This window comes from Falco rusticolus, chromosome 1, assembly GCF_015220075.1.
Source record: "Falco rusticolus isolate bFalRus1 chromosome 1, bFalRus1.pri, whole genome shotgun sequence".
NCBI lineage: Eukaryota > Metazoa > Chordata > Aves > Falconiformes > Falconidae > Falco > Falco rusticolus.
This window is the reverse complement of record NC_051187.1, coordinates 9,489,649-9,514,329: the sequence shown is the minus strand read 5'-3', so window position 1 is coordinate 9,514,329 and position 24,681 is coordinate 9,489,649. Positions and strand designations below refer to the sequence as shown.

Sequence of the window (24,681 nt, the reverse complement as noted above, 5' to 3'; positions counted from 1 at the left end):
TGCTAAAACCTGCAAAGGGGACATGAAACGCACCCACTCCCCTCCTGCAAAGACCTGTCCTGCACCATGAGGGAAGCAACTGTTTGAAGTGAGATGCAGACTATCAGAGTTGAGAGGCACTAATAAAGCCCATACATCACCCTCCAGAAAGGCATGTATCCTATTGAGCGTGACAGACGTGATTTATGCCACCAGGGCTACCCAGAGCATGTATATGGAAGGGGTTGAACCTGCTAGTCCTTCACCCACATCAGCCCCCTGCATTTCTTTGGAGCAGCTTCAGGAGACACCCGTTTGAAACAGTAGAGGCTCATAAGTGAACATCTGTAAGAGTAAACAGAATGTGAAATAGAGAGAAAAACGGGAGTTTAGCAACAGATGTAAACAGCAAAGCTTGGAAATGCAGCTTGTGTCACCGCAGAGAGGTTGTGAAGTACTCAGAACACCTAGGCATTACCACAAGACAGCCAGTGTTGTTCACTAGCAGAGGGACTTGGGGACAGCTAATCTACCTTTCAGACATACGTTAGTTTTCCTTAAAGATGGATAGCATAATGCAAGAAAAAACGAGCATCAGCCCTGTTTTAAAAGGATACTCTGTTTAGTTTGAAAGAGAGGATTCTTGCTGAAGTTATTGTAGATTTTCTGGATGCAGCTCCAAAAATCACTGATCTCACTGTACCTTGTAAGCTGTTTTGTCACTGCAGCTGCAACGTAACCATTGAAAGAAAATGCACACAGCCAGCCGGATCCCTGTCTCATCTTACTGACTGTGATCTTTCACGGTTACCACTCAAAGAGCAGAGACTGGACACACACCTCTTCCCTTTTCTTTTCCAGTACCAAACATGACTTCTGCTCCTCCAGGAACCCAGCGTCCAAGTCTGACTACAGCCAGGATCTAGCACAAATTTTACACACTGTAGTTTCAGCCTGTAAATTTCTCCTTTGAACCAGGATGCAGAGATGTCTCTAACAGAGGAACAAGGAAAACCCTCAGCTTTGCACCCCAAAGGGTTTGCGTACCTGTGCAGACGTGCTGTTGAGCTTCTGCAGGCCATTCTCTAGCCGCTCCATTTTTGCTTTTAAATCGTTGCCCTTTTTAAATAGCAAATTCTGATAGAGTTTGATTTGTTCAAGGAACGACTTTGGAGTGGTGTAGTTATATCGTCGCTCATTGCTCAGATACAATCGGGATATCTCGTTGACACTTGTGTGGACATAGGCCATGAATTTGCTTATTGAATCTTTCACTGAATCCTAAAGGCAAGATTAGAAGACAAGGAGAAACCATTTTAAACAGAACTATATATAATGCAGACCTGTGCCATACATGGGAACGTATTAACTTTTTATTCTGCTGCAGCAAAATCCAGGATGTAATAACTAAGTTGATCCCTTTTCATTTGTTATCTCTAAAATAACTTTGTCTGCTCGTGTACTTTATACCTCTTTTTATATCTTTTTATCTCATACTTTATCTTATTCCAAGCAATTTTTCTAACATTCAGCCCTAAAAAATAACAGCCTTTTAAGTATAAATTTGGGCTTTTCTTCGGTACAAATGAGGAAAGTGTACACTCATAAAAAGAAAACATTGTAGGCTTTATTCTTCCAAAATCCTGCCCAGAAAAGATAAATAAACAGAAATTAATCTCTTTTAGTCTAGGAGCAGGTTGTCATCAATGAGAACTTGACATATTTTTGCCCTTGAGAATTACAGACGCTCAGACATGCATGTGGAGAGGAAAGTGTATGTTCCCTGCAATAATCATAATATTATTTTCTGCACCAATTTGTAAGCTGCCGCTCTCATTCACAAAGCTGTCACCTCACTGGCACCACTCTCAGCGTATACATGCACGAGCGTGGTGCCCGTGGCCACACTTCTGCTGCGGTCCATGCCCCTGGCTGCAAGACCTGGCCCATATTTCAAGCACTGTTCAATTATTTTAATGCAGGATCGTGTTATCAGCAATTCCTCTCCAAACAGCCACCGAGGTGCCCTGGATCAGCGTTGGAGAGCAAGAAAGGTGAGCAAACCCTCTCTGCAGCACTGCCCTCATTGCGTGCGGCGTTGCTCGCACTGCACGGATGGACGAGGTCACACCTGGCTGTCACCAGCACGGGGTGGCCGGTGCCTGTCCCCCAGGGAGCTCCAGCCCCGCACAGCTCGGACACCCACAGGTGCCAGCAAGGGGCTCACCTCCACGGTCTCCGTCTCTCGCAGAAAGCGGAGGCTGACGGACTCGAGGGCCTCCTGCGGCCACTCCTGGAACCAGTCAATGGCCGTGCAGCTGACGATGGCGGGGAACCTCCTGCTGCGGATGCGCAGCTTGCTCCCCACGGGTGAAAAACACAGCGCGACCTGTGGAGCCGTGGGAAGGAGGAGGTGAGAAGGCACAGCAGGGAGCAGGCACCAGGCTCCAGCCAGGCAGCCCAGACTCTACCGGCCCCTTCCAGTGGAAGATCTCACACCACCAGCTAAGGGTACAGCCACCTCTGCCCTTGCACTCCAGCAGCCCTGACCTGAAAAAGGCACCATCCAGCAGTAAATACTCTTTTTTTCTCTGCAATAAAAACAAGCAGTGGCGTTAAGCATTGCTATGGTCAAAAGCAGAAGCCTGGCACACTTTCAAAGCTGCAGCCAGGGTTTAACGTAACCACACTTCCCTGCTTTAGCAGTGACACAAAGCTGCGCCTGGCAGGGAACCGGTGTCTAGATTCAAGTGGTGTAATCAGGAATTAAAATGAATGGATCTAAATTCTGCTGGCAGGACCACAGGCCTGCCTGGATTTTTTTTTCTCCCTGAAAGCCAGCACAGAAAAGGGTTGAGGTGGCTCAAACTCAAATCTGCTTTTATCAGAATGAGGAATTTTTTAAAAGAGAGAAATCTCAAAACAGAGCAGAATGGAAAGAAAAGCATTTGCAAACATGTTCTCCCAGCTCATTGCATTTTTGCACAGCAGGTCCTTTGCCTTTAGTTCTTCTGACTATGGATTACCCACAATATGAAGATCCCCTGTGCAACTTTTCCAAGTAGCCAGACCTACTCCTGATGCACCCCAGTTAAACCCCTATGCATGACTTTGAAAACAGAAAGACTGGTCCTGCTCAGCTTTTGAAAAAGAACATTTCCAGCTCCCATAGCACTTTCTAAAGCCCAAGAAGTGATGACAACGGACAGCATTTCCTCTGCTTTAGTACTGCTCGCTGAGAGAATCACAGCTCCCCCCATGAACAGGCAGAAAAGCCTCTCAGGCTGCATCTGACCACCCTGCGAGGGAGCCCAAAGCAGCTCCGGGCTGTGCCCCTGCACCCAGGTCCGTGGTGAGGACCCGACCGTCCCACCTCCTGCTCTGTCTCACCTTCAGCTGTCGTCGAACACGCTCTATAAAAAACTTCCAGCAAGTCTCCCTGGAGTCCACCAGCCCCCGGCCTTTGACTTCATTCCTCACGCTGTTGATTATGTTCTCAACTTCATCATCAGGGAAGAGGTCAGGGATTTCACCTAAGAAAAAAGGGCAGGCTTTGGTTTACTGCTCTGGGTTTTGGTGCAGTCTTAGAGCAAAGTGAAGCAGCTGCTTCCCTCTTCAGGGGCTCAGGGCAGCCCCTTCCTTGAGAAAAATCATTGTGCCAAGTGCCCGCAGGCTCCAGCAGCAGAAAGGCGGCACAAAAGGTCATTCTGCTAAAAAACCCCACACTTGTGAGAGCAAACTCCCTTATAAAAGCACAAAGTAAACACAGAACTGAATCAAAGTACAGAAACAGCATTCTTTTCTGATCTACAGTGCTAATTAGATTACCCACAAAAATCAAATACCTAATATGCTGTACACAGTAATGAAATCATTTTAGTTTTGCAAACAAATTATTTACAGTTACAACTCCTGCAGATGTTCAATGCCATTTCCAGCAATGGTCAAATAACTCCCAGATCACCAAAACGTTTTAAAAGTTAGAAATATTTCAGAAACTATTAAAAGTTAATAGTTATGCAACTGATGGCCAAAAATGTCCCTGACCAAATCTATATTTTTTAGTGGTTCCTTATTTTATCACCTGTTCACTTCCTTTCTGGCTTCTGATTTGATTGAAATCATCATTATTGAGTGAGATACTGTTAATATGAGCACTAATCACTTAGGAAAATATACTAATCAGATAGTCCTCGTTTATAAGGAAGACTAAAATATATATTTTTGTTCTAGCTTCTTAGGTGATGATAAGAAGTGAAACAAGTAAGAAAAACAAGCAGGCAGGTAGCCGAGAGCAGCCAGACCCATCAGGGTGGGTACCAGGTCGTGCCATGTGAAGTCACCGTCCCTGCACGGTCCCCTCCTCAGTCCGGCTGCAATTCTACACTGCCTCCCTGGACCCAGGGTGAGGACCCTGACCTGCTCCCACTTCCCCACGGAGTGAGCACAGGAAAACAGAACACCTTATAAGATGACATAGACATCCCGCAGCCAGGCTGCTCAGCCTGCCTCTTGCCGAAGGACACTGCAGAGCTTCACCTTGAGTCATGAGATGTTTGTGTTGTCTACACCATGCATAAGAGGTGGTGGGAGCTACTCGCCATCCTCCACAACAACCCCTGTCCTTACTCCTGCTTACAGATTCATCGCAAGCAGGGATTGTTTGCTGCTGAAGCCATCTGGACAATTTATAGCCACATATGTCAACTCTGGAGTTACTCACAAACTATCGCTCCACCGTGCTGTCAGCTCGCCACCCCTCACAATCCACAGAGGTCACCTGAACCAGCTGGTGTCTTTCCACTTCCGACTCATAAATAAGGCCACAAGTGGCACCATTAGCAGCAGTGATTTAGCAGGGAGTTTGGGGAATCCCCCCGCCCTGAGTTACCCAGTGCAGTCACGCTGGCACAGCTGCACACCCCCACGTGCACTGCAGCGCGCCCAGCATGGGGACTGCTCACCCACACGTACTGGTGCTGGGCTCCGCAGGGAAACAGGGACTGGCAGGTACACTGACCATTCTGCAGTTGTTTTTGTTAAGTAAGAACTCAAAATCTTAAATGTATCTGAAAAGACAAAGAGGAACAGGACTGCAATGGGATAAGCAGCTAGTTAATACACACAGACATGGTTGTCTGGTGGCTTTGCAGATACCCAGTCAAATATTCTAGCCAAGAATAATCTTATTTTATTAGACAACTAGAGTGTGGCTGCACTGGATCCATAGGTCAAACTCCTCATCTGTCAGTACGTTCCTTCGGCTCTGTCCTCAGCTGCAATATCACAACAGGCACGTCACTGAACAACCGTGTGCAGTATAACATGAGGTATGCAAGAACTAGGTACAAGACATCAGAAAAAGAAAATCTACCAGATGATGGAGCGCATCCTCACCATGGAGACCTCAGCACTGCTTTTGCTCTAGAGCTTAACCCACGTATCTCCTAGCTTACTTCATATATCGCCCTTCTGTATATTTGAGAACTTCAGATGCAACCACTTGGAGCAAAACTACATTGCAAAGGGGGAGAGCAGAAATCAAAGCAATGAGAGATGTACCTGATGCTAAAAAGTCATTCACCAGCACCAAGAACTGTTCATCCACCACTTGCGCGTCGGTCATCAGGAACACGGTGCCTACATTCTTCATGCCGGCTTTCAGGTACTGATTTGCCAGGTCTGCCTGGGGGTTGAAAAGCAAGTGGATTTAGGGGCTGCACCTACATTCTGCAAAGCACGGGCTAGGTATCACCCCTACAAGCGGGATATTTTAGAATCTTCCATTAACTGAGAACAAAGCAATTGCAATTAATTAGCATGAAACTGTACTTTGGCCAACCTCCATCTTCACAGCTGAACCTTCCAGGTCGTATGTGGGAGTCTATTGCTATCATCATCATCCCTCACTAAGTAAGACTTATTAACACTATGCCCAGGTCTGCATCACACACAAACGAGAAGAAAGCCCTGGCCAGCACTACTAGCCACAGGGGAATGTCTGTGGCTGAAACACTTCGAGGTCAATGGATGTGGCTGAAGCCATCGATGCAATCGCTGGTTATGGAGACTGCAAGGGGCATTCATCAAGGCTCACTCAGCTCTGGGCTGTGGGTACAGCAAGTCACATACACAAGGACAGATGCTAAAGCACCACAGGCACCGGGAGAGACAGCAGTGACTAGAGATGTTGGTCCTCGGTATCCCCATGCTGTAGATTTCTCTGGTTTCACAAGTATACATTAATATATTTTTTTTTCCTGAGGTGTTGCAACACATTTTTTTGTTTGTGAGAACGGCAGCAGGATGCCGTCTGCAGACACCGATTTTTTCAGTTGTGTATTTCTTCCTCCTCTTCCAGACTCTGAGCAGGGACTCACCCTACAATCTCCTACTTGGTGCAGTAATGCTAAGAGCCTGTGCACACAAAAAAGCTGTTTCATTTCACAGGGAACAGGAAACCATCTTTTTGAAATTCAAGTTGTTCATGAGATGGGCAAAATAACATTATCCTGTTCAAACTCCATCCTTTCCTTCCTGCCCCTCCAGGCAGGATAACAGACATGTGGGGGACCCTGAAGGAATGCGTTGGCCAATGTATCAGAAACTCTCTTAGAAATTCAGCAAACACACATGCTTCTTCCAAAAGAACCATTACTGATTTTCATCGCTAGAAATTTGGATTAGATCAATTATAATAGCAGGAGGGGCCAAGGGCAGACAGGGTAATCTATCACCATCTCATTCTTCCATATCTGAGAAAAAAAATGATTCCGTATTTAATAAATTCTTTGAAAATGAATACAGAGTGAAGACAACATCACATTATCTTCCAGCTCCTCAGGCAGAGCTTCAAAAACAAGTTTATTAATTCTGGTGGTATGAAGCCATATCCCTAGATGGGAGCACAAGCCTCCTCGATGTACAGGCAGGTAGGAGCTAGAAAACACCATGAGCAGGGCTGAAGACCAGAGTGGAAAGCTGAAAATACCCAAAAGATGGTGGGACACGATGAAAACAACTTGTACACAAGCACAGGTTGTCAGGATGGGGAAGGAACCCAGGGCTCATTGACCACCACCTCTCCCAGGCAGAACGGAGTAAAGTGATTTTTTACAACACGTCTAACGAGAATCATTTTCCCAGCAGCTAAAATACTTTTAAACCATTGCAGTGGTATTTTAAAATGATAATTCATAACTCCTAAGCTCACTGGCCTGTGTATAAATATAAGCACAGGCACATGTCGCCTATAGCAAACCATCCACCCCCGGCAGTCCCTCCTCCCTTACACAAAGCAGCAGAGGAAGAGCTGGATACAGTTTGGGAACTCTCCTCCCACTTTTCCCTGCTCCTTTCCCACCTCCAAATCACTCCACAACAAGCATCTCACAGATGAGCTAGCTACCACATCTTGGTTTAATTAGAAATAGTTAGGGTTCATTAGCCCAGCCCAGCCTGAAACGAAGCCTGGGGCTGGGGTGCCGCCGGGGCGGGCAGGGACAGCAGGGCTGCCTGTGCCCCCCTGCAGACACGCTGCAGCAAGGTGTTTGGAGAAGCATCACTCCCCTCCACAGCCCCATGTCCTGTCTGGAGCTTTTTAGCATCACTCAATATGCAACAAGAAAAAGTTTTCAGGGCAAGTACTACGATTTGTTTCCTTCCCTTCCACCTCAGCCCTAAAAGGCACCTACCTTCAGGTCAGGGATGCCATAGCCTTTCCGCAAAGTGATCTGGAAAACCTCCAGAGAGCTGATGAAGGCTGCCAGCCTGGTCAGGCTCTGCTTGCCACTCCCACCCACACCAACCAGGAGAGCGTTTCCTCTGGGGGACTCCAGGATACGGTTGATGCGGCAACTAAAGTGAAGCATACGAAATCTCTTATTAACGAGAGTATTTTTCTTTTTCTCTGCCTGGTGCTTTTCAATACATATTTTATTCACTAAGAAATTGTATTCTGAATGGGATGAAAAATGTCAATCTAAGAGACACATCAGCAATCAATCCCCATCTCTGCTGATACCTATACAAAGGACGTAGCTGATGGAAAAAATATTTTGGTAGCAATTCAGGCTGTGTCCAATTTTTTTCTCATCTGCCGAGTCCTGCTGGACAGAACTATTTTAAGGTGAATGTCCGAACATCTTTGCGGGGAGGACAAGGGTCAAAGCACGCTACATTGCCATGCCAAAACCCAGAACAAAATTCAAGGCTCTGATACAACTCGCCAGTAAAAGTTTTCTCTTCACAAACCATTTGGGATTCATGTTCAGGTGAAGAGTCCTGCTGTGCTTTAAAGCATATTCATATATGTCTAGAATGGCATAAAATCCATCTGGAAAACACAGTCCATGCTTCTTATTTATCCAAACCACCACTACCTGAGAGTTAAGATTTTTTTTCACTCTCAAAATAAACTTGCTGTTATTTTCCAGATATGTTCACTTGTCCTGTGTGAGCCACACTGTGAATTCTGCCTGCTTCCAGTTTATTCTCTTTAAGCAAATGCTGACATCTCCACATGTTAAAACCCCAAGCGAGGCGGTTTAGAGGATCCTACCTGTGAAACCCTCACTGTCCGGTGTCTCAGATGCGCCCCCTCTTCACATCATTGCCTTTATTCACTCAACTGAGTATTTTCTTAGAGTATTCCGATTAATTTTTAAATAAGACTGCAAGGAATACTGTACTGTTTCATTACAACTCAAGTATTTTATGATCTATGTGCAGACTCCCCACTGATTGTGAAATTATACCCAGAAAAGCAAGCCAGTTTGTGTGGAGATCTTTAGAGTTCCTCAGAGAGTTAGGCTCTCCCTGAAGATGCCACTGTGGTCGCTGCCCCGATGTGCTCTCCAGGGCTGTGCTTTCTGAATGTGCACACTGAGCCCTGGGGTGGGAGGTGACTGGCAGGTATCTCCCATTTCCTAACATAAATTAAGTCCCTGACTTTTCCTTTTTTTCTTTTTTTTTTTTCCCCCCTGCAACTGAAAATTTTCAGCAAATTTGAGCTGACATTCATAAGCTGTTCGAGATGGAATAAGTTCTGCGCTGCAGCAAAATGCAATTTCCAAGTGCAATGAATGAAATTCACCCAGCTCCAGTGAAAATCATACTGAACACTCAAACCTCACTTTCCTGATTATCCACAATATAAGCTGGAGGGATAGTGCCAGGTTTTGTTGCAAATCCCAATTTATATAAAGTGCAAAAGGAGCGCAAGATTACTGTTATCGTCACCTTTCCGCAAGCAATGCAAGCAGAAACACCTATGGACATCAGGTGGCACATGGCTCGCTAGCACAAAGGAGTAAATGCCCACACCATAAGGGAAAACATTCCCCAGCACACTACACTGCAAAAGTAAAAATTTGTTGAGCTCTTAGAACAGAAACAGTTAAACGGCTAGTTAAAAGGAGTAGCACTTTATATTTTTATTTTTTTAAAATTTGCATGAAAGTAACTGCATTAAGTTGCCAGGTCCAGCAAGAACTGAAATCAGGCACATGGCTGTGCAGCAGGACAGCGGCTTCCTTCTAGCTTAGTCACAAATCTGCAACGCCTGATACAATGTTTTCATACAAAATCAGTTAAAACTGTGATATACAGGGCAGGTCCATCTTCTGAAGGGATCTAAAGCCAGATCTGCATTTCAGCACCCAGAAATGAGTCTGTCTCTGCTGGGATTCCCAACAGGCTTTTAAATCGTATTTGAAAGCTGGAGGTACGCCTCACTATCTATACCAGGCATGTAAATAGCTTCATAATCATCTACTGGAGGCTTGCTATTTTCATATAGTCCCACACATCCAATTTCCAGAGGGAATCCATCCAGATTCTCCAGGCACCAAAACGCGAGCAGGATTTCCAAAAGATCAAAGCAGGTTGAATGCCTCAATCCATTTGAACTGGTAGCCTGAAGGCACATAATTTTGCTTTACATACATTTGAAAATCCCACTAAGAACCTGTGTAAACACAGCTCTAAACCAGTTGTGAAAGTGTTTTGGGAAATCCCAGTATAACCAGTTCTGTAGCTGGCGGTCAAGTGAAGACAATAAAGCGCTTGAACGCTGTCACATACAATAAATGTTCATGCCATCTACAGAACATCAAGGGACAAAGATATCATAACAGCGGCCGGACTTTAAAATAACCCCCAGCACGCAGCCTCTCCATCTGACAGCCCCAGGCAACCTCACGGCTCCAGAGCTGCCCTCCAAACACCAGCTGGAGCAGCAGCGCAGCGCTGCTGCCGGACACACCGCATGGGCAGGTGAAGCCTCTGCACACCTGCAGCTCCAGCAGCTGTCACACACTTACACCCTCCAGAAAACTCCACAGAAGCAATCTGCACAGACAAATGCTACGACGAGACCACAAAGCCAGAAAATCCCCTTACACGTGGCACATGGCATCCTCAAAGAGTACCAGGTTCATGGCAGCGTTGACCTCATTGTAGTTGTCCAAGGCTTCCACAAGGACCTGGTTCAACTCCTCCCAGGATGAAACTGGCCTGTAACTGGGTTCACCAACGCCTTTAGCAAAATGGCAATAAACATTCATTCTCTTGGTCTGCTCTAAAGTTTCCTCAATGTCCTGTCAATGTCAAAGAGGACAAAAAAGAATAATAAAATATATATTTATATACACACATGTAGAACAAGCATAGGAAAAAACCACTGCAGGTCTCTGCCATCTTTTCAAGTAAGGTATGGCATTCCAGCAAACGCCTTTTATGCCCATATAGTTGCACCCATATGTGGGAAAAAGGGTGAAAGGGAAAGAGGGGAAAAGGAGAAAGCCCCAAATCTGACTTCTTTTGCTCTGACAACTTTTTGTCAAGTCACAAAAACTCAACTCGTTACCATAAGAGAACGTGGCCACAAGAAAAGCCCCGCGGCAAGAGCCATAGCATTAGCCTGTTGCATGGACAGTGATAAACCTGGAGGAAAGTCTGCTGTCTGCACTGCTTATCGCTTCAGCGAGGCTTGTGTGATTCACGTGGCAGCACAGCTGGGTGATGCCGGCCCGAAGGGAAGCAGGTCTGGAGCTTTCACTCGAAAGAAACTTTGGAAAAAGGGAAAGCACTAGGGATTTGTGCCTGCATGTCACTGTGCTCCCATCAAGACCAGGGATCTGATCCTTCTCCTGCTTTTGCCACGAGACTTAAAGCACTTAAAGGAATTTAATTAATCCACAGATGCCAAATCGCCTCTCCCCATTGCCCTTCTGGAGTGCATCATTCACCCCTGTCACAGCAGCAGCAGCCCAGGATGCAGATGACAGATTTTGCTCCTGGGCTCCCATTAAGAGCACTGCCCTCCAGGCAAGCGAGAGATGGGCAGACACTGGGTCAAACTTTGATAATGATGTACATGCTTACAGGAGAAAAGTTCATTGGGAAAGCAGAGTTAGGAACCTCAACACTTACATCATAGAATTTCTTCACCATCTCCAGCTGGATTTTATCAAAGGTACCGTAATCGTTTTCTTCAACCATCTTATCCCGGTACACCCGGTTTGACTCATGCAGGTAGAGTTTCACTAGGTCTTGGGGTTGCTTCAGACATTCAGGGGTAGAGAACAGAAGGCCCTATGGAGAGCAGAGACAGTCAGTGAACCCCATCATGACCCCAAGGAACCAACTTCACCCCAGCATCCAGGCTGCCACGCTTAGGAAAGAGCCAAATCGCAATATGCAGAGTCATTACAGCAACCTGCAACTGCCCCTCTGAACAAGCCCCTACTGAACAGTCCCTGGAGGACATGCCCTCCGTCACCCCCTGTCTCCCAAAGCAGTTTGTATTTGTTATACTTGTTTCGATACCCTAAACAGCATCCCCAGTGCAGCCTGGCTGGGCTGCTGGTCCTGACCTCAGCAGCAAAGAGCACACAGTGTGGCTTTTTTACATCCCAACACCATGCCACGGGTGCTTTGTCAAGAAAAAAAAAAAAAAAAAAAAAAAAAGAGTTTGGAAATTTTAGTGGTGGTGATTTTTTTTTTAAAAAAAATAAATAAATTTTAATTAGGCGCATTCTGCCTGCAGGAAATACTAGTTGCTGTCTGTTTATCACAGTATGTTTATCATGAACTCTATTAAAATGCATAAAAGAATTATATTACAAAGAGATGTCGCCTATAACTAAGCCTATTAACAGCACACAGGGTTTTCAATGGTATGAATTAAATAGCTTTTATTCCTAACATCTAATTATTTATACGTAAAATATAAAATGTATTAAAAGCAATGTAAAGCAGTCCCTCTCAGCTCTATGGATCATTGCTCAAACTGTTTGGGTTTCACATTTGTCATTACAGCTGCCAAATTGTTATTGCATTTATTTCAGAAAAAAAAATAGCAAGAAGAGCTGACAACTTGAAGAGAGAAAGGTGAAACCCATCAGGTCCTAAATTGATTTAAAATACCTAAGATTTTAAAAAACTAAATCAGTCACTCTAAAGACACCCTGAGCCGCAAAAGTTGTGTTCTTGATGCAAGCATGTGTAAGGCTACCTCAGAGGGAGGAAAACCCACACTTCAGGAATCTGTAATCAGTTTATTAGCTTAACACCTGCACATCTCCCTTTTCCTCACTCTGCAAACCTGACCTGCACACTCCTCTCAGCAGAGCTATCACGCTCCTCTGTGAGCACACCAGCTGTGTCCCCAGCAAGCGATGGGGATGCTCTGCCTGTGAGGCTGCTCTTCCAGCCACTGCGTCTATGGCTGGGATGCACAGAGGAATCACGGCCATGGGTCACTGCACCTCTGATGGATGTGGTGCCAACACTAAAAAAGAAAACAGATAGCACCTTGCCCTTTGTCACATCAATGCAAGTTTTATCCATTTGGCTCTTGAGTCCTCAGGTTGTATTTCAGCCAAATCTTTCAGCTTCTCCCCCTCACCAGAAAGGTCAGAACTCTGCCACACCAAGGCTTCTCTACACAATGATGTCAAATGTCATGACGTCGATAAGATAGTGACATGCCAGCAAAGGCTTTGGCTGAGAGGCACAGCCGTGCCCATTGGGGTGCCAGGGCATCGCCACCGGGCTGCAGGGAACCACCACACTCTGGCTGAGATTCATCAGATCAAGATTTATTACCAGGTAATCCTGAGTGACAGGCTCCTCAGCAGCTTAATAATCACCCCAGGAGATGATGATATTTGGCACGGAAATGGGGAATATGCTAATTGTCCCAGCAAGACTTGTCTGCTGTGTTGTCGCCACGCATCAACGTGCCAGCGGAGACAGGCTGTCACAGGTCTGACAAGGCAGGACCTGAGCTCAGCCAGGCAATTTTCCCATGATCTCCATGAAACAAAGGACCGAGGAGCACCCATGACCCCATCCGCCTGCCAGGGTGCCTGTCCCCTCCCAGCAGGATCTCACGTGCTCTGCACCCACCACAGCTGTGCTGGGGAAGCCTGGGAGGTATTTCTGCCACCCATCAGAACCCTGCAGACAGTGACAAGTACCCGTCAGCTCACACTTCACGACGTCAGCAGGCTGGGTGGCCAGCAGCCCTGGCCAGGGGGGCAGTTCCCACCACGGCTCCATGAAGGAGCCTTAGCTCACAGCATTACACACAGCAGGTTATTGCAACCCTCTGACCAGGAACTGTCTCCAAGAGCCACATCGCACACACCAGTTCGCCAGAGTTTTATCCCCACCTCCCCAAGCATTGGTTCCTCACAAAGCCTTGGAAGATTTCCACGAGACACCAGCTTTTATGCAATACCATTTTCTTCATCTGGAAGTTTCAGGTGCTCGAGATTTCATTTGGAGCCACTCACAAGTAAAAGGATCGCTCATCCTTCTATAGCGAGATGCGCAGCACTGGTACTGCCCGCAGTATCTTTGAGTCCTACATCGCACAGCCACATGATTTTTAGTAATAGAGTAGGTCTTCAAAGAAAATATTCAAAGTCAAATGGTCAGATAGTCCAGTGGAGAGAGATATTTAATTGTTTCTTTGTACCCTAATATGCCTTTAGGGGAACACATGGAAGAAATGCATACTCCATCTCTACATGGAAATATATTGCATATAAATAGACAAAACAGGAACTAAAAAGGTCTCTGCACATACAGGACAATCATGGATAGTCAAAGGCTTTGCATGCTGCTACCTAGAACACAATAAAACCTACGTGTAGAGAGAAGCTGAATATTTGGATTTAAAAAAATAAATAAAAAGCACTAGACACATTCAAGCCATTTTGGCAAAACCTGCAAAACCGTAACACCCATCCAGCAACCAAGGTCTGAAGCAACATAATGTGAATTCTGGACACCAGGCTTGCTAAGCTGATAATTATTTCCACTTCTGAAGCGTTGCACCCCGCCAGGCTCCCTGCCAGCAGGCTGGCTCCCTGCTGGTGCTGAGGGCAGCACCGGGGTGCACAGCCCAGCCTGCCCTACACACCAGCCCCAGGGAAGGTGCACGGCGAGTGCGAAGAGCAAGTTAACGTGCTCCCGCAACGGGGTGATCAGGTGACAGAACAGAAAGTCTCCTGGGCATAAAAAGGTAAGAAAAATAAATTGCTTTCTTTGCAGTCTAAATAACATTTAAAATAATAACTTGTGCAGTGCAGCAACCCCTTCCCGGGTGTCCTGCACTGTTGGACTACGCACTTGGCTCTCCTCCTTCCTGGCGTTACTCTTGGGGCTCCTGGAGCAGCCTCAGCACTTTGAGGACAGCGGTGACATGGAAACAGTGACAAACACAGCATTTCTATCAGCAGTGCGTGGGCCAGGAACCCGCAGTGCTATTTAAAAGTATTGCACCTATTTTAAAACATGCTCATCAGAGGGGATTGATGAGGGGCTCCAGCCACCCCACCGGCCCTGCAGAATGCTGCGCCTGCTGCGTGTGATGGAGCAGCCCATAACCAGCCGCTGGCATCTGGACCTCCATTAGGAAAATAAATAGCAGGGATGGTAAGACAGCAGAAGGGGGAAGGTCTAAAACCAGGCCGGCTCAAGTAACCAGATCCCGACCAAGCCCAAGGCTAAGTCATGCCAAACAACCGCACAGATCTTCATGTGACATGTTGCTTGGCAATCTTGTTAGAAAGGGGAATAAAAAGCAAAATACAACCCTGCTGAGTCTATGATTATTATTTTACAGAGATGACAGATATAATTTAGAGCATAATACCATGGTAACCCTTTCAGATGGAAAGACAGACAGCAACAGGGCTTTCTCTGGTGTGAGCCAGCAGGGAATATATTTTTAAAAAGCATAATCCACAACTCTGTCACTGCAGAGACCTGTCTTCTTTAATCAAGGGTAAATCGCCTGAGGCGTACCAATCAATTTAACTCTGCAGTGCATGGTGGGACCTAGAGGCATGAAAAGGTGCCATAGGAATGCAAGGAGAAGTAGTGTCAGACTTTAACCATAGATGGGACCTGCTACAACAGGAAAGTAACAGCACCTTCCGATGAGCCTGAAGGACTATAAAGGACTGAAGGGTGACCTTGCCCCTGCAACAGTACCATCACTAACAGCAAGTGATATAGTCCAAAGACAAGGAGCCAGGGCTGCCATTCCTGCAGATCTTGCCTAGACTTACTCCAGCCCCTTCTTACCTGGACTGTGGTTTCCATCCTTCTTTCACCCTAACCATTTCCAGTGAGATGTGACAGCAAATTTAAGCTGGTTTATTACAGCTAGATTTTACACTGTACTTACTGAGCCTTCTGTAAGCATTCAAAAGCAGCCCATTAGCCCAGGGGGTTGAAGATAATCACCAATTTTTGAGGGTCCTGGTTGTTCTTTTTCAAAATCAGGAAGGAGCATCGCTCAATCCAGACCCTAGTGGGTTTCCAGGTCAGCAGGGATCTGAATGTGCTTGCGCACTTATCAGAGAAACTGTGTCCAGTGCTGGCTTCCTTCTCACCTTGGCTCCCTTTCTTCATCCACAGCCCTCCTGGCAGTCCCTCCCTCCCTGGAGACTCGTGTGCCCCTCTGGGGAGCCAGCCCCTGCACATACTGCCCTGGAGACACCAGCTAGTTCCTACATAAGGGCCTGAACCAAAGCTGAGGGTGAGGACATAACTAGTCAGGCACAAAGAAGTCCCACTGAAGATGCTCAGATCCCCAGAGGTGATCATACCAATTAGTCTGGACAAACATGAACAGTGCTTGACAAAGCCAGCCTGCTGCTGCGTGCCCTGGTCTCCTGTCGCTGGGTATATAGGCTGCAATTTTTCCCTTTGGTTTCACCAACACCTATTTTTGTCTAGACAAACCTCCCTGGTGTTTTGTCATCATTCGGAGTGAAAACCTGCTGGAGTCACCTTCAGCTGAACCCTTGCACCAAGCAACACAGCCACCAGCCTGATCAGCTCGGGTCGGGTGGCGATGGGTATTGGGTGCAGAAGGAAAAACAAGAAGGCAATAAGCATCCCTGTCTGTCTGCTGAAAGGAATTACTGCTGACTTGTTTTGGGGCAGTCTTCCTTGTTTTGTGCAACATTCATGTACATACCAGCTCAAAATTAACTCATTCTTCATTAGCTGCAGTAATTAAGACACAGGTTCTTGGAGTGTTTTGTAATGAGACAATTAGCCCAGGGATCCTTGTCATAAAAGCTGTCAGGCAGTTTTGACAAAGGAAATCAAGCTGGGATTGTAAAGTCCTACTTAAACGTTTAGGTACAGCATTAATATCTAATATTGTATGATAATGACAGCGCCGCTGGGCAGATTGCAGAGGGAGCCATCGTTAGCGACCTGTGCAGAGCCAGCAGCATCACAGTACAGCGGCAGCAAGCCCAGGGCTCGTCTCCTCTACCGCTGCAGGTTGCATACGGTTTGTGCCTTTAACAATTATCACTGGCTGCTTGTATAATTACAGAATAGCTGGTAAAACAGCAAACCCCAAGTGCCTTTTATATATGCAGCTATTACGCACTTGGTGTTTGATTGTTTGTCTGGGATTAAAAGGAGTTTGGAAAAGGCACTATGCGCTGACTTACAAGCCTTACCTCCACCTTTCCTCCACCTTCCCACAGGCTAAGGAAACTCAGATGGCCCTCACTGGGGGGGGAGGGGGGGGTGTTGAGGGGGGGTGTCCTCCTATTTATTTTTTCCCCCTTTTTTTTTTTTTTTCCAAATAGCACCACATCACGGGTCATGGGTCGGAGGTGTAGACCGCAAGGTGGGTGTGGAACTGGCTGGTCAGCCAGGCTCAAAGGTCTAACTTGAGGCCAACTACCAGCAGTGCTCCTCAGGGGTTGGTACCAGGTCAACGCTGTTTAATTTCTTCCTCCATGACATTGGCAGCGCACTCTCAGCAGCTCTGCAGGTGACACTGACCAAGCAGAGAGGTTACGGCACCAAAGGGAGAGACCTTGAAAGGCTGGAGAGAAACGCTGTGTGAGGTTCTATCCACTTTTGGGTCCCCCAGGACAAGACAGATGTTAATGTACGGGAGCGAGTTCAATGGAGACCACCAGGATCATAAAACAGTGGAGCCCAGGACATGCAAGGGAAGGCTGAGAGAAACGGGTTTGTTCAGCCCAGGGGAGGAAGGAATCTCACTGCTGTCTGCAGCTACCTAATGGGGAGTTATAGAGGAGAGCGAGCAATTTAGGGGTTTTATTTGGGATGTGCATAGCAAAGGGGCAAGAGGCAACAAACACAAATTGCAGCAAGGGAAATTCTTGGTGAAATAAAAATATATAAACTTCACCACAGAGCGGATTTAGCAATGCCAAAAGGCCAGAGAGTCTATGGGAACTCCAGCCTTGGAAACACTCACAACTTGTCTGATCAGTCTGACCTAACTTTGAAGTTGGCACTGCTTGAACGGGGGGTTAGACAAAAGACCTCAAGCTAAATTATGAATTTATGAAGATATAATGGATGCAACACATGGAAATGCATTCCCAGGCTCTGGAGCTTCTTTCACACTCAATTTCAGGGAGGAAAAAAAAATAATAAAAATAAAGTGCTCCAGCAGAGCTAAACAGGAAACCAGGAGCTCTGAAAACCCTGAGAATATTTAAGGTAAGGAAATAATCAGGAACAAGCAGGAAAAGGTAAAAAAGGATTTCAAGAAAAATTGAACCACAATTTAAAAAACACGAGACCCAGGAGACAGACTCCCCTACTCCTGCAAGCCATGTGATAAACGAAAAGCCATCTGAGCTCCTGTCACTGCTCCTACCCTCTGGGCCAGCACCAAGATCTGGCAGGACATTTTCTAATATCCCACAACCTTAGCACCTTTCAAGAAGGCTACAGTTAAAATTAAAGCTTCCAGTTGAAATGCTCCTTTTCTCTCTCTCTCTCTCTCTCTGCCTTTCAAAGCACAGATTAACTAGAAGTCAGGATTTAACATGACCCACATCTAACGTCAAAGGCTGCCGATGTTTAGCTGAGCACAAGTGACAGGTCTGATTCCTTCTCGACACAATGGAGTTATTAACTTTTTCAAAGTCCTGTTCTTGGATTTCCCATTGCCTGTCATTACTTCAACCCTTGTCTGATGAACCAGAACACAAGGCACTGAACTTTCAAGCACCTACCGTGTAAAACAGACATTTTAATAAGGAAGGTAACAAATTACAAACTGGGGTTTTACACCAGGTTATGGTGTTTCTAACCTCTTGACTAAGAACTTTCTCAAACTTTATTAATCAGCCTTAAATTCTAAACGGCTCTTTGAGCAGCAATACCTACTGCTTCAAAGCATGAAATTTCCAGGGGAAAAAAGAAAAAAAAAAAAAAGCAACAACTCTCCCCACTGTTGAAGAAAGCATTTCTAAATCCCCTTGGTATAGAACTGGCTCCAGTGGTAATTCAGTTTCAGCAATTAAGTCAAAGCTGGTTTTGATTTATTTATCAACTCTTCATTATTTATGAACTCTTCCAACGCCACCCTCCAAGCCCATGCTGAGTACTTGACCATTGAGGAGCTAAGAAGACACAGCACTATAGGCCAACCAGCTGAGTTGAGCCAGTTACTGCTCTCCTATTTTCAGGGCCAGTAGCCCACTAAGCCGCTACCTACCACACTTCAGTGCAATAAAATTATTTCCCTGTGTGGTGGAACAGCGCCGCTAATCTACACGTTTATACGCGTGGGGCTGAGACTCACCAAGACAAGCCCAGCTCCATGACACTCACCAACAGTTGCTTAAGTGCTGAAGTCAGGAGCCCAGAGCTCCCTTCTGTTGGTTCCTTCCACAGCCAAAGGGCATTTCAACCCACCCAAAACCTGCACCTCCTTCTGGAACTGCTCATCCCACCCCGTTGACCACAGGAGGCTGCAAAGTAAATGAGCTTCTATGTTACTCAAAGTCCCGGGTGATGGCTCTGGAATCCATCCAAAATCAATCAGAAATTAGGGGATGGTCCAAGGTCATCCCCTTTACTTGGGGGACACACATACTGTGTCACTGCTAGGTGGGAGATTGCGCTTTGCTCAGCAAGGCTAGCTGGGCCAGAGGAACACAGGTCCACAGTGTCCCACAGCATCAGGACAAGCTCCAAGTGTCACAGGACAGCAACTGCACTTACTTGGAAGATATTGGAGAAGTCTCTCAGGTTGAAAATGTAGTGGAACTTGATAGCCGTTGGCAGGAAAGTAGCAGCTACTTTCTGATGCAGTCCCAGGGCAAGGGCAATCAGCTGCTGAGCAGATTTTTGCACGGCCCCTGAAAAATTCCCACTCGTCAGGTGCTGCGTTAAAATGGTGCTGTAGATCCTGGACAAGGCATCGCGACCAGGGATGCAGAGAGCGAAGACACAGAAGTGACGCTGAGGAAGAGAAAGGCATGGAAAGGTCAGAGAGATGGGCAAGCACCTCTCAAGCTAAATGCCCTTGGGGATGATGCAATTGGACACGGTGCTAGATAATCTCATCTAGGCTCCCCTTCCCATGAAAGGCTGGGCCAGATGATCTTCCAACCCTTCCAAAGGACATAGAGGTCCCTTCCAACCTGGGATCTCTATGACTCTGTGACTTTCTGTCCACCTAAACAAGGCAGTTTCCCTCTTCTAATTTCCCAGCAGAGGACAGTTGGCATCATTCTGCTTATTAAATGGATTTTCAACTGCATTTCACAGCTGCTACATTGCAAGTTCAGTCCATTGAAGAGCTGAAGGGCTCTGAAGGTCCCACTGACCTCTGATGAAGCCCAGTCACTGCCTCCATTAGAAACAGCCCCTGGAAGGTGCCATCTCCCAGAAGACCCTTTACTGGTTTGGAACTTGCAAAGACAGAGGGGATGCCTGTATACAGCCAGAGGACACTTCATTTGAACACCCCATCTTGCTAAAGAGGAGCCAGGGCCTGGGCTGACTCTGGTCATGAGGTTTCTCTACAAAGGTGTGAAATTTGCTTCCCACTATCCTGGCTCCCCAGCAGGCAGTAGGTCCCTCCCTACGAGCAGGATCTGTCCCTGGGGCAGCCACCCCACCGAGTTATGGCTGTTCTTGCACGAGCATCCCTTTCTCAGGGTATTTCTCCACTACTGTTCACATGCCAAGCTTTATCCTACAGCACGGCAATGCTGCCGAGAAGGGCACCATCCCTCTGGATGCCATTTGTCCCTGCCTGATGCCAGCAGGACCTGCTCAGTGGTTTTGGTCTGCAGGCAGGGAACAACCAGGCTGCCTCTGACCAGGCTCTGCCACCACAGCCTCGTGGCTTGGAGAAAGGGTACGTAACATCAGAGCTGATAATAACCAGCTCTACAGCCTGGGCAGATCCTCACAGCTCCCAAAAAGAAAGCACTGATGTTTAAGATCTCTTCCCAAGTCTATACTTCTGTTACCATCAGCACTTATGTTGTTTTTTTGGCAGGGGGTTCTTTGGTTTTCTTTGTTTGGGTTTCCCCTCCCCACCTCTTTTTAATGAGGATATATTGCCCACTCCATCAGAAAATTTTAGAAACCAAAAGGCTTTAATGAACTATGTTCCAGAGGTAAATATTAACTAAATGAAGGCAAAAATCAGTCTGTATGAACGAGGAGGCTGTCCTGAAAGTAGGTGTAAAGCTGGCTGGTGACTTGCCACTTCTGTGGCTGAGCAGCGGAACATGGGAAAAAACAAACAAGGGAAGCAAGTCTGCTGCTTCACTATTAGGAATTAGTCACTCGACAGATTCATGCCATTTTGACTGATAAAATGACAGCAGCAAGATCTGCCAGTGGTTTGCCTCTACCTCATGCTTAAATAATCCACCCCAAAATGAAGCCCGTGACGTGCCTGCCATGGCGCAGGGCTTTACCTGCAGGCGAGGGTTGATGGTGAAACTCCCCGCAGTCGGGTTCATGCACGACACGTACTGCACGTTCATGATCTCCTTCAGTGACAGCTTGGTCCTATCGTACCTTTGGGCAAAAGAAAAGTGGCACGATGACCACAGCCCGAGCAACTGCCGCTGCCTCTCCCACGGTGCATGTCCATGGGCTGCCAACCTCCACGTGTTTTCAGGGGGGTCACATCCTGCGTCTCGCCAAGGCAGGGCCCAGGCTCGCCTGTGCATCTGTAGCACAGCCTGGCACACACAAGTCCTGCTCCTGGTGGAAAGCTTTCAGCTTCAACTACCTGCAACTAATATTATTTCCACCAGCTAGTAACAACCAGTGAGCAAAGCCCTCAGGTCATAGATGTCACTTGCATGGAAATGGTAAAAAAAAAATAAAAAAATCACAGGAGCGGCTGTGATTTGAGCTAGCCTGGGTCAGGGGCAAGCAGGCAGCTGCTGCCGGGGGCAGCTGCCCACCCGCTGCCTGTAGGGAAGGAGGGGGACTCTGCCGATGGAGCCAGGGTGCAGCCCCAGGACCCTGCGGGGGGGCTGCTGGGGCCAGGGCAGCCCCTGGGTAGCAGCAAGCTTTGCCCACCTCACTCCTCACCATCCCTGGAGTGAGCTGCAGCCCCGCTGGGCTGCGAGAGAGGCACCGAGTGTGCAACGAGAGCGCAGGCAGAAAGCCTGGACATGACTGGGAGGGGACACCCGTGCACCGTGTCCCCCATGCCTCCGGCAGAGCCCTTTTTCTGCCAGACTTCCCCAACACCCACAGAGCAAAATTTCTTCCTCCACTCCACTGTCTCCATACTTGGGAAACCCTCGGCCAAGCTGAGGCATGCATGCAGCCGAGGAGACAGGCAATTGCAATGAGTGCCTGCTCCGTATTCCCCATGGTGAGAGCTGCACGCGCTCCTGTCCCACACGGCACGGCTGGCTGCAGTCTAAAATGCACCGATCTCCTCCCAGAACACTGTCGTTTTTTCCTTCAAATTATTTCTGCCTAGAAAATGCTTGTTTGTTGCTGTCTGACTGAAATCAACGTTAGATCCTCCCAGCAAGGCCAGTTCGTCTCACAGCTTACGTCCTCACAGCTGTGGCCAAATCCATGGCCTTCCTCTACTCAGCATCACAGGGCATCGAGGCTGAGCATCATGCCCCTCTTGCAGGCTCTGCACTGGGGCTTGTCATAAACTGCAGCACGAGCAGAGCAAAGCTCCTGCCAACTATGCCACCAGCAGGTGAGTTTGCTTGCTGGGGACAGGGGAAACCCCAAAGCCGCACAACGCTGGGGTCACCCAGAGCCTCCCAGCCAGCCGCAGCCCAGCAGGATACAATGGCAAACACAGGGTGGGAAGAGGGACCCAACACTTTGACATCTCCTCAAACCCCATCCCCACCACTGGAGCTGAACAAAAAGGTCTTGGACAACGATGCCCAAGCAGCCTCCTACCAATGGCCGTAGTCGAGGTGCTGCCTGATGAGCGTATGGGGCTGCACCGTCCCGTAAGCATCCACTTCAGGCATGTTCAGATCATCGATGAAGTACACAAGCCTCTTGGTACCTGGAGGGCCATAATTCCTGCCAGCCTTTTTATCCAGAGGTTTCTCAAGCATGCCTGTATGGAGGCAGAGGTGGAAAGCTAAGCCACCAGGGGAGTGACTGCTGCAAAACAAAAAATGATTTCTCAACCCAGCTGGATGCAGTGCCTCATGCAGCTACAGCAGCCCGAGGAGGAGCCGAGCTACGTGCAGGACAGGCAGGGCTCACCGAGCAGCACAGGGGGAAGCCTCTGTCCCCTTCAGCTGCCACCTGGGCTCTGCGTTGCTTTTGGGGGAAGAAGAGCGGGTCTTGGCACTGGATGCTGCTCACCAGCAGGATGGTGGCTGTCCCTAAGGTGAGGCTATAGAGGAGCTGGGAGCCCTGCACGGGGCTGGCACGGACCCTCGGGCAGCTTTTTAGTGTCACTTGACCCAAATCAGAAAGCTCTCAATTCCTCCATTCAAACAAAATACAGCAAACAAAAACTCTGCTATAAAACAGGTTTACTTCAGAGCAAACCAAAGCATTTCATGCAAGATAAAGCCTTTTGAATCTCTTCTGCATATTTTTTTTTAAATGAAATTGTGCTTGCTGCGGTTGTTCTGATCTGTACAACAGAGCAGTGAATATCCCCTGCTGCCTGCCCCAGCGATACCATGACCACACCATTAACAGCAACGGCTGGGCACTGGGAAGGAGCAAGGAAGATGCTGTGGGCACAGAACCCCATGAGCAAAGCTGGTTTTGTCAATCTAAGAACATTTTTTTCCCTCTTAGACAAAAGAAATAGGTGATTTTGGGGGCAAATTCCTGGACACTTTCAGAACAATCAATATTTCTTATTTAAATGCACCAAATACAAGTTCCTGATCTCCTCCCCAGCATTACTCAGACCTCCAAACAAAGTGACAGAACTCAATTCCAAAAGGAGCTGCCAAATAGCCACCTAGCTTTAAGCAGGGTCACGCACAAGCAAGGGAAAGCATGGAGAGAAGTTTCTTATTTCAAAGCTTTGAAAGATTTTAATTTGTTTTAGCAGAAGGCCGAGGATATGCATTGCTGTAGATTATAAAATGTGAGAATTATTTATAATGCTTGGCTGATATTTGATAAAAATCATCCCACATTGCTGCACATAATATTTTATAGGCCATTGATTCCTTTGATTGCAGCCCAGGCAACCTCTACTGACTCAGTAAGTGGAAAAGCAAACAGCAGCATCCACTGTCTCAGGGGGTCACTGCTCTCCTGAAGATGGAGGCAGAATTCGTTTCATTTGCAGAGTTTTGGGTTGTCAACAGACCCATAAGGTGCTGCAGAGCACCACGGTAAGTAGCAGATCTTTGTAATTAGGGAAGACTGGTAAATGTAAATGGGACTGGGAATTTTCATAAAAACCTCCTTGTGAAAACGTACACTTAAGCCATTCATTATCACGTGCAAAAGTTATTAAGGAAGATTTTTATTCTGCTTTTTTCAGACCACAAATCTTTTAAAACATCATTTTTTTTTACTGCTTCGGTGCATTCCAGACAGCTTGTCTTTCCCACTACTCAAAATTCAACTGATTCCTTGTCATAGACAGTTGCTGCACAAAGGAATGAACTGTGCTGAGAAAAATGATGAATCTTTCCTCAGTGGAGTCTCTCTCCCCCTTCAATAAAACCACAATATTTGAAATATCTGGCAGCAAGTTAAATTAAGTGTTTCAAATAAGCATTTAATTTAAATTTAATTAGTCCTTAATTAACATATAAAATCAGCCCTTTTTGAGGTTAAACAAGTATGCAGGAGATTCATCACACTGAAATGCAATTACTGGGGATCAAGTGACATGTTTGTGAAAGTTGCATTTTAATTCAAAGCTATATCTCACAATAC

General features: G+C 46.9%; 2 protein-coding genes across 2 annotated transcripts in view; both read right to left on the bottom strand.

The window, feature by feature from the left end:
• Nucleotides 1–2,309, bottom strand: part of LOC119157910 (dynein heavy chain 9, axonemal-like) — a 101,651-nt gene extending 99,342 nt beyond the window's left edge. The window contains 2 exon segments of the mRNA XM_037409303.1: nucleotides 1,027–1,260; nucleotides 2,207–2,309. Coding sequence (XP_037265200.1) covers nucleotides 1,027–1,230 — 204 coding nt within the window. The 5' untranslated portion in view covers nucleotides 1,231–1,260; nucleotides 2,207–2,309.
• LOC119153807 (dynein heavy chain 9, axonemal-like) lies at nucleotides 2,105–22,919 on the bottom strand. Its single transcript, XM_037400688.1, has 9 exons — nucleotides 22,711–22,919; nucleotides 21,237–21,339; nucleotides 19,522–19,761; nucleotides 11,413–11,574; nucleotides 10,381–10,577; nucleotides 7,674–7,836; nucleotides 5,542–5,665; nucleotides 3,370–3,512; nucleotides 2,105–2,368 (listed from the first exon to the last, which is right to left on the bottom strand). The coding sequence occupies exons 1-9, from the start codon at nucleotides 22,872–22,874 to the stop codon at nucleotides 2,105–2,107; spliced, it is 1,560 nt and encodes a 519-aa protein (XP_037256585.1). The 5' UTR covers nucleotides 22,875–22,919.
• Nucleotides 22,920–24,681: the final 1,762 nt, after the last annotated feature.